Raw genomic sequence first — 13,007 nt, 5'->3', positions numbered from 1 at the left:
CGGCGTCTTTGTTTTTTCCGTTGTTGAGCATTGTTCGAGGAACACCGGAGGTTTTGCATGCTTTCAAGAAACCCATTTCACCTTTTCGTACAGCTGGTATAGCTTTATCCATTGCCTCTGAACTGCATTCCTGCTGCTGTGACGTCCGTGTGTATTTATTTGGCATACCTAAAATAACACAAAACATTTGTTTGCAGAAAAATTAAGCACTAAGGAGGTAAAGTGGCCCGCCAGGTCACTTTACCTTACTTATTGATGGGCCATTTTACCCGATTCAGTATGCGGTGAAAAAAAATATACAAAAATGACAAATGATGTTATATTGATCTACTTTGCAGCGAAATGAATAGCTAAATTAATCCACTAAATCGATAAAATCTTGCATTGTCTTTCTATGAACCTGATGACATTACTTTCTAACTATGTTGAAATCACTCACCTTATATCACATACCACAAAACACAATAATTTCACTATAAAATCTGAAGACGAGAATTGACCCGTCCGGTGTTTACGGAGGCAATATGGCGTCAACCAATGAATTATTTCCATATGTCGTTAACAGATAGCTTTTATCAGTTCGTATGGAAATAGAAGGTGGCCACTTTACCTGCCTGAGCCACTTTATTTATCCTTCCCCTACTCGCTCTTATGGGTGTTTGACAGTCCCCCGGTGCAGACCACACGGCACTCACCCAGTAAAGTTATCGGTCAACCACCCAATCCCGCATCTGCGGGCAACAGGCGTTGGCCGATTTCAAGCTAGATGTGTGGAAGAGGTGTCTCGCAAGAGCCCTCGGTGGTTACTCATCCAACGCTGGAAAGGTAGCTTTCCTAACATGAGTGCCCCTTGGGGTAACGTAAGGGTATGCGGTGCAGACCACACGGCGTACACCCAAAAGTCGTTGATGAACCGCCCTATCCCGCACCTATACGGGTAATGGGCGCGACATCTTTGACATATGTTGTATGGTAGAGGATGCTCGTGAGAGTCCTCGACGGTTACTCATCAAACGTTGGAAAGGGAACTTTCCTAACATGAGTTCTAGGGGGGAGGTGAGTGCCCGCTCGCGGCTGGGGGCTAGTGAGCCTCATCTCCAACTGGCGTTGGCCTCTTAGGGGCAGCGGCTCCGCTAGCGGGTAAAGGGATACAGGGTTGCGGTAATCCATTCATGGGTGCATTGCAGCCCCATTCTGAGGCACTGGACGGCTTATGCTGTTCCGTGATCCTCGCCTGCTTCTGTACGGATCCAAGCGTTCGAGGTGTCGGGGCTCGCGGTCCTTCCGGGCTCTAGTATCCGAGTCTAGCCTTGGAGGTCACCAAGGCAGACGCTTGAGGTGTCGGAACCCGATTGGACGGAGCTACTAGTATCCGAGCTTGGGACCCCGGCCGGCCACTTCCGGGACCATATTCCCAATTGATTTGGCATGGTTGGCGGGGGCAGGTGTGCGACGCGAGCACTCTCTGGCGAAAGAGGAGCTTAGTTAACTTGTACGAACGTTCGGTCGAACGCTGCCGATGGTCCTGCCTCTTGGTTAGCCACACTAAGTAGATGTAAGGAAGCAATTCCGGTTCGGTGAGCGGGAGGAAGCCCTGCGAAATCCTGTTGGTGTGGGGTGAGGGGCGGTACCCGCAAGGATTTCCCGAAAATCCACTCCTCCACACCCGATCGCATCCAACGCCAGGGTGCGTCTGGGGGGCCTAACCGGCCCCCCGGTGCGGTCGTAACTATGACTCTCTTACACCCTTATGTGATAGTAAGGTAAATCTGATAATTATTTTAACAAACTATATATTATACTATCAGGTATTGGTCCACCATCATTATTCAAAATTTCATGTTTATTTATTTTCACACTCTCGTAGGCATCTAGATGCCTGTTATTGTTAACTTGTCTAACTAATCTTAATGTTGCAAAATATGATGGGCGACTGCTGATTTTTTTGGTCTTTCATATTTTAGGTGTAGGTACTTAGTGTTCCTCATATCTTATTTTGATAGATTTTTTTGTCTGTCCATAATATTTTTCATCGTAGTCCTTACATTTACGAATTTACGGAATTAAATCAATATTTTGGGCTGTTTCGGCAGCGCTTTTGTTCAACTTAAATTCGTAGAGAAAAATCGATTGCAAATCGCTCAACGACATCATAGTAAGCTGAAAAGGAGTAAAAAACTAAAATTTGAAAAAAGAAATGAACAGCATATAGAGTACACACAGTAGAATAAATATTTACTGAGATATGAAGCCACAAAAATACATGACATTCAAACGGACCAAACTTTTGAAACAACATAATATTTTTGCTTTCTATAGGATTTTTAATTCTATACCAGGTAAATTTGATATGATCATAATATTTTTTAGCGATGTTGATATTTTCATTTTATGAAACAATTACCTATTCATTAAGAGTGAGTTCTTGACTATACTGTATAAATTTAAATGTTAGAATGATATGTGATCATATTTTTTCCGCAATAGCTATTTCAGTACCTACTTCACATTATCAGCTCATCACACTAATTTGTGGCTACGACACACTTCTAGTATTTTTTGTATTTTGATTATGTAGAAATAAAATGTACCTACTATCAGATACATTCTTCAATGATTTTATAGTAATTGTTTTTAAATTTCGTATGAGAATTCACACTCACCCTTTTTTCGTTCGAGGTGCTGTAGCGAAGTGGTTCGAAGTACTTTCCCTCCTTCCGATAACTCTATTTCCAGTGTGACTCGGTGGACGAGGGTCTTTCGCAACCATCATAGGCGCTGGGATATTTTGATGTCTAAACCGAACTTCTTGCACACAGGACACTGGAAAATACCCCGTGAGACGGGTACCAGCTTTCACTCTTCCTTCCAAGTATCCATCGTCTGTGGCTGCGATTACTATTGAATATAACAAAAAAAGGAAATATAGCTCGATAGTGTGGTTTTTAGCATTGAAATAGTAAGAAACTATAAAAGAAAAGGCATAACAAATGATTGTAACTTCGATGTTGTAAGGAAACGGAAAATCTGATTTAATAAAACGGTGTTCCTCAAGATTCAATATTGGGCCCTCTCTTGTTCTTTTTTTTAAACATCTCAATTCCATAGGTCACTGCAATTCGCAACCATGCATAGTTATGCCGACGATACTCAGCTATACATGGAATTCGACGAGAATTCAATTAACGAAGCCCTATGGCAAATTAATACCGATCTCGATATGTTATTATATTTGTCAACTAAATATTGCCTATCTGTTAATGCATCTGAATCTAATGTCATGCTCTCTGGTAGAAGAGCTGCAAGAAATCGTTGTTCTGGTCTCATAAATATTGTAATAGATGGGACAGAACTTCTCTTGAAAGGAGTTACAAAAAAACTTGGGCCTATATCTTGACAACAGTCTTCGTTTCAAAACACACATTTCGCAAATTCTAAAACGAGGTTACGCAAATTTGAAAATAATATATTCCAAGAGAGCATTTCTGAATAAAAAAAGTAAAATTATACTCTGCGATGCTTTAGTTCTTTCACATGCCAACTACGCAGACGCGGTGTATGATACGGGAATTTTGAAGAATGACAGTTTTAGAATCCAAAAACTCCAGAATGCATGCATTAGGCTCATTACGGGTACAAGGAAACGAGAACACATTTCCCATCTGTTCGGGGATGTGGGTTGGTTGAATATGGAATCCAGACGAACATTTCATTCTGCAAGATTTTTTCAAAAACTTCTTAAAACAAAAAATCCTCCTATTTTTTCGAAAAAATATCCTTTAGAACTGACGTACACCATCCTAACTTGAGATTCAGGACACATTAACAATTCCACAGCATAAAACTTTCCATTTCGCGGATCTTTCACTTTCCATATTCCCTACTCATACAATCGGATTAGGAAGCTTTAAACGAAATATAAAAAAATATCTTCTTGCAATAAATAGATCCAACTAATCGAATTATGTCGAAATCAATCAACCTTCCTCCAAGCTCAACAAAATATATATATTTGTATATCAATTTCGCTGTATATACTTTTTGCACTGTTCTAGATAGCATACTGTTTATTTTTGTTTTTCTCTCTTTTTTTTGTTCTTACGGTTGGAAGGAAGAGCAATCTGTGCGATGATTTATCATACGCAGACATTTAATTCTGCCATTTGATTGGTCGTAATTGTATGGAACCATCAATAAAAGCCATTATTATTATTAAATATTTTGGGCACTACTGTTTAGGTACTACACAGTATGAAGTAACACAGCTTGACAATGTTAATGTTAATATTTGGGAATAAATTGATGCTGAGTGAACTTTTTTTTACATTATGGTTCATAAATTGAAGATCTTGATGCCATCAAATGAACAGCAATATTAAGGTTATCTAATGTTCTTTTGAAAACAATCAGTGAACCAAAGAGAGAAACATATGTCAGTATCAATTGTTTGTTGTCTCTCTCTTTGTTCTTCAACCACATAGCTTTTACCGGTAATCCAAAATTTTAAAACAAATAACGATTTTTAGTAAATCAATTCAATACTCTTCTTTATATAAGTGTGGAGCCATCCTCTTTCAATGAAGTGACTTGTTCTGTTGTATTGACATGTTTCAATTGTTTAAATATAACATTCTTTTCGACACGGACATCCCCACTAACAGTGAGTTTGATCCCTATGTATTAATTTCATATTGTACTATCGTCATACAAATTTTGTAGCTCTTCCTTGAAGATGATGATAAATCTTATCGAAATATTGGAATAACTTGTGTTATAAGAGTACACTTCCGTTCTGCTGATCACTCAAAGATATCTTCGCACGTTGAAACGCTGCACTCCCGTTAAACCGCTTTACGCGCGGTAGATTATGAGTGGTCGACTGGATGACGTCAAAAGTGGAGGAGTGGGGACGACGACGTCACACTCTCCCACTCACTAACGTCTCTCTCTCTCTCTGAAACACTTACCTACGACGCGTGACCTTGAAGTAGGCTTTGAAGGTTGAAGGTCGTAAAATCGCCAGAATAGACCTGCTCAAATTTGCATAAGGAATGACGTCGTTCTCTTGTAGCTATATTATTTCAGACATTTTTGATATTTTACAATAAATTTCAGCATTACTTTCACGGAAGTGCTGAGTATACCTCAATTGACACTACTTGACAATGTCAAGTTGGCATTTCAATTTTCAATATTGTTTACATTTGGAAATCCATTGATATTTGGTGAGACATTTCTCAGATTATGGTCTATAAATTAGAGATTTGAAAATACGCGCGACAAATTTCGATTCTTGCACCATCTATCATCATGTGTGCAAAGTTAGATTAAACCAATTTTTCGCGTCGACAATTTTTGACAAAACAAAAACGAATCTGTTGAAACATCAGGTTAACTATTCATCCTGGGTACAATGCAGTGTTTCAGGAAGATCATGTGATGCCAGCTGCCCTATTTGACAAGCTTTATAATAATAAGGTATGAGTCCATGAGTTCTGTGGTTGTGTGTATTGAAAATTCGTCTGGTGCTTTTGATAACATCCTTTGAATTGAACGTTAATTATGTAGACAAACAAAAGGCATGTGATCACTCTATCTGTTCGGCGCACGGAATAAGTATAGTTCAAATGAATAGGCAAAATTTCTTGGGATTCCGTTCTCTTAGAATGTTTTGAAAAAAAATCAACTTTCTAACCTTCCAAATGAATACTAACCTTCGATAATATCCCCTTCCCTGATACTGATGTGTCCATCCTCCTTTGAAGAGTACGACTCAATGCAGACGACGGTGCTGCCGGGCATCCACAAGGTGTAGTTCGTATTATCGGAGGTGGCTGTGCCGACGCCTGAGCTGTCGCTGATGATATCGCTCGTGTCCCCCAGGCTCTTATCTGCAACACCCAGTGCGAACACTGAGTAACATTATATCATTTGTAAAGGCATGAGGTCGAGATCGATATCGATTGCGATGGAAAAAACGCGATGGGCAGGCAATGGCATGGAGATTGTTATTCAGGGTTGTCAAACTAAACTGCTAACTACGGTAGCAGATATGGGCCTTATGAGAGATCGGTTTGCATTTGATTAAAATAAAAATTAATGTCACTTCTCGGCATATTAGTTTTGTATTGTATTTTCTTATGCATGTTGCATGAGAATAGTTATTCATATACTTTGAACATTACTTTCAGCTCTTTTCCAAAAATTTTAATATACAAACCATGTCGAAATGTATGAACATAGACTTTCAAGGCCGGAGTCACGATTGAAGAGAATAAAATCCGAGCTGGTAGGTCGTGGACGCATGGAACATAAAGTTATGGAATGTTTCCTTTGCTACTGCGACAGACATCATCAATGGACGAAGGTTATATTTCAACTGACTGTTAACGCATATACCATTGATGATGTTTGCCACAATAACAGACGAAATGTTCGGCTCCATTCGACCGCGACCTACCAGCCCAGATTTCGTTCGCTTTAAATGTTTAATTATGTTGGTCAGTATATAAATAAATAACTTTATTATTATTATATTTTGCCAGAAGACTTTGGAAACTGATAAATATATTTCCATACAATAGATTGATGGATGTAGCCGTGACTACGTGGTAGGAGATCATCATGAAAAATAAGAATTTAAACTTTCTATGTGTTTATACTACTTTTATTTGTAACTAACGTTACTGTAGTTTCGTCCTACAAATGGATACAATAACGTTGGTTACATATAAAAGTGGTATAAAAACATAGGAAGTTTCAATTCCCATTTTACACTTCAATACATAAATGATACCTGGCTGATAGTCGAAATTATTTGACGATCTATGATTTATTGACTAGATCTGTCATTGTCTGAAATGGAATTTTTTTAACTCCTTGTCCAAGTTACACAAAATGAATTAGAATAATACATTTTCGATATGAGGAGCAAATGGAAATCTTTTCTGTGTTTCACATATCCACAATGATAGTGAAAAAGCAAAATATCTCCACCCCTTACATAAAACCACTCGTGCAGCGAAAATGTTGTTCCCCAAAGTTACCCATCCAAATTCCCACAGATATAAGTAGTATTAACAACAAAACACAAACAGTCGGATGAAGTTTACGATCCAAATGGTTGAGGATACGCTAATTACAGTTTTTCCATTCACTTATTCAGAAAATGCATTTAGCCTAATTGATTTAATTTTGCAGATACATCATATCGTTGTTTTAAACTGTGGGTGGATTTGATTTGTGAGACATACAGTGTGTGTCGCCTCTTGTCTCATGATCAATCATTTATCCATGTAGTTCTCGCAAATTGTTTTGTTTTTTGTTCTTGTTGATTAAACTAGTCATAAAATTTTATGCAATTATGTCACAATTTTGTTCAATTTAATTGTTTTTAATTCAAAACATCGAGCTTCCATTGGAAGTTTGAAATGAAGGAATGACGTTGGTGATGTTATTGGAAATATTTTGTATAAGAGATTTAGACGTCAATGCATTGGGCTTTACTGAAATATCATTCAATATACAGTGCACCCAGTAGAAGCGTGGCATATCAAAATTATTTTTTTTTAAATGAAATGAGACATATTGCTTTTTCTATTCTGATTCCAAAAGAAAAGTACTTTTGTAAAGCATAGGGTTGTATGGGGGTTCAGAAGTTATACCAAAAATAACGTTAAAAATCTATTCAACCGAGCCTTATTTGTTATGAAGATGTTTTTTTCATTATCGATGATAATGACTTGAGGAAACTATTCGTTACTAATGAATGAGTATACCCAAAATGTGACAGAGAACATGAGAAATAATTCCAATCCGTTGAATCTCTTACGTTCGTGTAATTTCAAAACCACTTAGCTCCATATAAACCGTTCAACTCATCTGATGTGTTCTGCTGATACAATATTTGTAAGTTAATTAGGAAACAATATAAATAATTTCACTTTCACCCGAATTCATTATTCCATTTTAAGGATGTACCTTGTGGATTGTAACAAGCCCAGATTATTGGCCAATCTAAAGCTACGTATACAGACTTCTCTACGTCGTGAGCGACAGATCCCTATTACTGAATGGCGGCGTGAAATTTCAATGATACTAGCGAACGATTATTGAAAATCGAAATTGATGAGTCCTGACAGATACAAAGGTAATTTCTGTAATAATCATACATTGAAGAGAATTTTTGGAAGTATCATATTGATATTTCAACATATTATTCACTATTTTAATCTTCGAGCATTTCAATTAAATAATCAATTTCGAACTCCACAAATTTGGCTTTGTTTCCATGAATCGTATTCACCATCACTCCACTGATTAATTTTTTTCTCCAATATTTGTATTTTATCCATTTTTTGGTGAAGGGTATTCACCATTACTCATCATTGACTAATTTTTTCTCTCCAATATTTGTATTTTATCCATTTTTTGGTGAAGGGTTTATTACAACTCTTTTTTTACAAATTATTTATACTTGTCTCACACTTCCTGGAAATGATAATTTCCAGTTATGAACTGATAATTTTCCATATAATCCAAAATGAAATGTTCAACAGAAAGATCTACTTAAAATCCCATCTTAGATTTATTAATTTCATCTCAAAAAAGTACATCATCATTTTTAAATACTTCGACCTACAAATATATTAAGAGACGTAGTTTAAATTGAACATGGCATTCCCCACAAAAATGAGAAAGTAAAAGTTGCTTTTTGGTCGAAAAAGTACAGCGCCGAGGTGAAAGAAGCTTTTCTCGTATGAGAGCTACCTGATATCTCTATTAGCATTATATTCAACCCGTAAATCCTAAATTCAAATCATACAACAACCGATATCATTTATGAATGAAGTAATTGTTCAACTAGCTGAAATGAATTGGGGAAAATGTAGAAAATTCGTCAAATAAAATAAAACACTGGTCATTTTTTGTAATGGTTCTATAATTAGACCAACAATGTTTCATGAATATTCATTTATATCATCATACGAGATTCATTTTATATCATCAGTAAATAGTATCAGTCAGTAACATCGATAACTTTCATGAGACTAATCCAATTTTTATAACAGATTATGAAAAGATTCAAAGTAACAAGAAACACTTAGGGAAATAGATAGCCATTCCTAAATTAGAGCAATGTTTCAATTCATTTTAGTAGATTTTCATTCAAGAAACATTCATTTATGCACATGCTCATCTAGGGATATCAGGAGGTAATTGATTCGTGCATGATTTGTTCCACAAAGGTTCAATTAGTTTTTGCCTTGATGAAGATAACAAAATATTGTCGAATGCTTGGAAGAGTGATTCCTGTTTGTCCATTATCAGGACTAAATATCTAAATACGACATTGAATTACGTAAAGATGTTATTCAATGTTTCATCTAAGACAGCATTTTCGACTACTCACAGAGTTCCAGTCTTTTGAATGAGACTTTCGCTTTATTTCAAAACAATCATGCACAAATCAACTTTCAGAATGACGTAAATATGTAAGTGAAAATAATAAAACACTCTCAACGTCTCTTGACATTTGTATGCGTCTATTTCATTAAAATAATCAAGAAACTGAGATTGTTAAATGGAGATAATTTTGATTACATTACCTGTGACAATGCTGGCCGTGTCAGTCTCACCTCCTGGTAGAGCGCTGCCATCGCTGAGACTGGAACTTGCTGAGCTGAAAGGTGCTGAGGATCTGTCACTGGGACAAGGACTCGGAGGAAGGGCAAGGGTGCTCAGAGATGGTGCCCTTTGAAGCCATCCAATGGCCGATCTGCGTTTCGGGTTATAGCTAGGCGGGTTGCGAAAGGGGACTGAAATTAAGTAAGTAAAGGGGCTACAAGTTGGAGAGGTAGAATTAATTATACAGGCAGCTTCTATGGTATTTTTTGCCGAGTAACTCATTTCCATTCACAAAGAGTTTCAGAAGTGTGACTTTCATCAACAACTGTAATTCAGAAACATTCCACTGAATGAAAAATATATTTATCATCTTTGTTTGTGATGACCACCATTAGGACTGATGAATGCACCGATAAGATTCTTACGTTTCATCGGTGGAAGTTAAGGTTGGAATCTACTTTCAAGTAATAATGAAATACACTGCCGGGCATGAAATTAGGATCACCCCATGAGTTGAAGTTACCTGGAAATTTATGTTTTCACTTGAATTATTTTGGATTTACCATACTATACTGATAAATTGCTTCAAAAACATAGTTGTTGTGATTTCTGCGATGAGCATTTGACAAAAAACGAGCCCTATCCTGAATTGCCCTTTGTTTGTGTACTGTTGTCAATGTTGGTGTATCGAAATGAACATTAATTCTGTTGACAGATCCTATCAGCACCAAACTGCAAGGACCGTTGGTGTAAGTCTCTCGAGGGCGCAACGGGTATGGCAGCGATAACACGAAAATAGTCTGTTAACTCGAAGACCTGGTTCAGGGCGAGGCAGGACTACAGGAGCTAGAGATGACCGCTTTTTCGTATCTAGTGCTTTGAGAGCAATTTCCCTTCGAAATCATCTGCTGCTGGATTATCTTCTCGAATTACTGGACCGCCGCTATCCCGTGAACACTGGATTGCCAGATTGAATTTTTCACTAGAACACTTGGCTTGGACTGTAGCGGATTGGAGGTATGTATTGTTTTCCGATGAATCATAATTCTGCCTTACTGGCTCAGATAGACGTGTACGAGTATGGAGACAGAGGTATGCTCAAGAGTAGCGACTTCCATTTGGTGGCTTATCAGTTATGGCAAGGGAATGCATATCGTTTGACGCTCGCAAGGAGTTAGTCTTCATCGAGAATGGGACACTGAATGCGCATAGGTAAGGTACCTGATGAAGGTTTTACCATACATAGGTTTTCTTGGAGTCGACGCAACATTTATGCATGATAGGGCATGGCCCCAAACTGCTTGGATCGTTACTCAGTATCTTGACAAGGTTCAACTCACGCGATTTGTTTGGCCTGCGCACAGTCAGGAGTTGAATCCCATTGAACATGTTTGGGATGAGCTCAAGAAACGTTTATGGAGACATGTGCCAAGTTCCAGAAATTCTAGAGAGCTAAGCGACATACTGGTATCAGAATGGGAAAATCTTCCGCAGAATGTAATCCAAAACCTCATCCAAAGCATGCCTCGTCGTTTGCTAGCTGTTATCACTGTAGGAGGAGAAAATACTCGTTACTGAAGCCCTTATATTTTTCTTTTTCAACCAAATGCATATCAGAGTAAAATTGTTCATTTCCAGTATTAACAAATAAATTTGGGCAACCAAAAATCAGTTTTTTTCAGTATGTGAATTGACAGAAAAAGAGACCAAAAAAATTAATAAAATGATAATAAAATAACTTCAAATTAGGGAATGATCATAATTTTATGCCAGGCAGTGGATATTGGACATATTTACTTGTGAAATGAATAATAGATAATTTAAATTCCCGTAAAAGTTTATGACATTTCAAACGAGAAATTTTTGTACGGTACATGTCTTTAACACTTGAAATATATTCATCAGTTAAAAATTACAACTTTCAAAATGACGGTACCATCTTATACATAAAGAAAAACATTTTTTTCTTATCCTAGGATTTTTTTTGAATCCCTGTAAATTACATCAAAATTAAATACGTCAATCTCTGGAAAATATATTCCATTTTTGCATTCATTAAACCACTGTAATCGTAAACACAAAAAACGTGATTGCAAGTAGATAAATGAAAAATTCCTTATGCACAAATCAGTATAACTATTTTTTATATCTTCAATTAATTGTAAACAGCGAAATCACTGTGATTCTGGAAATGAATTTTCATTATTGATTGTTTGTGAATGTAACTTCAGGCCACAAGGATTCTTCGAGGGACTCCTCGAACTCGTAATGAGACGAAGGTTACGGATAAGTTTGATATTACTCTCATACAAGAAACCTTGATGTATCGGGAAACATCATGAGATTGGGAGAGATTCGGAGAGAGCTAATTCAGAGCAGAATCTCGGAGACTCCAAAACATGTATAATTAATTATACGAAAACTTAATATATTGGCGTTGAGTAATTTTTTCAGGGCTTGACGATGGTCGAATTGAATATGTCCGGTGAGGCAGTATTTGAGAAAATCGTCATTGGATCATCATACCTTCCTTATGATAGTTGAGAACCACCCTCAATCAGGGGCATAATTGGCTGTGATGTTATTACATACCACTTGATGTGAGGAACAGTGAGATCAATGAATGAGGTGAGCATTCACTACAGTTTATTAGGCAATGAACCTAACTTCGAAATAACTAGTCATAAGAAAGTGATGTAAGTATTTGACATTTTGTACTACATTTATAATTTAATATGTTCAGTAATGAAATGTGTCTGATGAAGGAAGTTGTTCTGATCATCGGCATATAAATTTTAAAATCGGAGAGTGTTACACCTCGATCATATCTTATGAAAATCCTCGAAAAACAAATTGAAACACAATTAAGGCAGACCTGAAAATTTGCTTAGACTGGATGGGTTTTGTAGAAAAAATTCTACAGACAGCAGTATACCAATTATTTGGAGTTATTATCTCTACATAAACGGACATTGTCCGTTTATGTAGATCAGAGATCAACTACAAATGAAGCAACCATGATTTAAAAATATGCAGATTGTAGAGAGTTTTTTGTTTTGAATTACAACGGCAATGAGAACCACCCCATTTGGTGACGATATTAAATCTGTTGATCTTTTACTAACGGGGTAGGCATTAACGGGACAATTTACACTGGAAACTTCTTCGAGTTATAACAGACCGGACATAACATAAATTTAATGAAGCAGAACACAGCAAATTTATTCGACACAATCTGAGCAGTTAGTTACAAATCATGAAGATTGGATGATGGTAAATCACCCAAAAAACATATTTTGCAGAAGCATCTGATGTAAAGATGAGACAAAACCCAAAGATGAAAAGGGAGCTGATCAATACACATTGGTTTCCTAGGTGAA

The 13,007-nt window shown here is 36.9% G+C and overlaps 1 protein-coding gene across 5 annotated transcripts in view; it reads right to left on the bottom strand.

Annotated features, from left to right (window-relative positions):
* The window catches only part of Prosap (SH3 and multiple ankyrin repeat domains prosap), a 271,691-nt gene that overhangs the window by 34,134 nt on the left and 224,550 nt on the right, over positions 1 to 13,007 (bottom strand). For 4 of the 5 annotated variants that reach the window (XM_074181512.1, XM_074181511.1, XM_074181508.1 and 1 more), the window contains 3 exons: positions 9,609 to 9,818; positions 5,715 to 5,912; positions 2,664 to 2,898 (listed from right to left, as the gene is read on the bottom strand). In XM_074181512.1, coding sequence (XP_074037613.1) covers positions 2,664 to 2,898; positions 5,715 to 5,912; positions 9,609 to 9,818 — 643 coding nt within the window. The remainder of the gene's footprint in view (positions 1 to 2,663; positions 2,899 to 5,714; positions 5,913 to 9,608; positions 9,819 to 13,007) is intronic. The other variant, XM_074181509.1, reaches the window with a different exon arrangement.

This window comes from Leptinotarsa decemlineata, unplaced genomic scaffold, assembly GCF_025532065.1.
Source record: "Leptinotarsa decemlineata unplaced genomic scaffold, Ldec_3_MD MMD2_tig00026314_RagTag_RagTag, whole genome shotgun sequence".
In the NCBI taxonomy this organism is placed as follows: domain Eukaryota; kingdom Metazoa; phylum Arthropoda; class Insecta; order Coleoptera; family Chrysomelidae; genus Leptinotarsa; species Leptinotarsa decemlineata.
The sequence above is the reverse complement of the archived record's forward strand: the minus strand, read 5'-3'. Positions and strand labels throughout refer to the sequence as shown.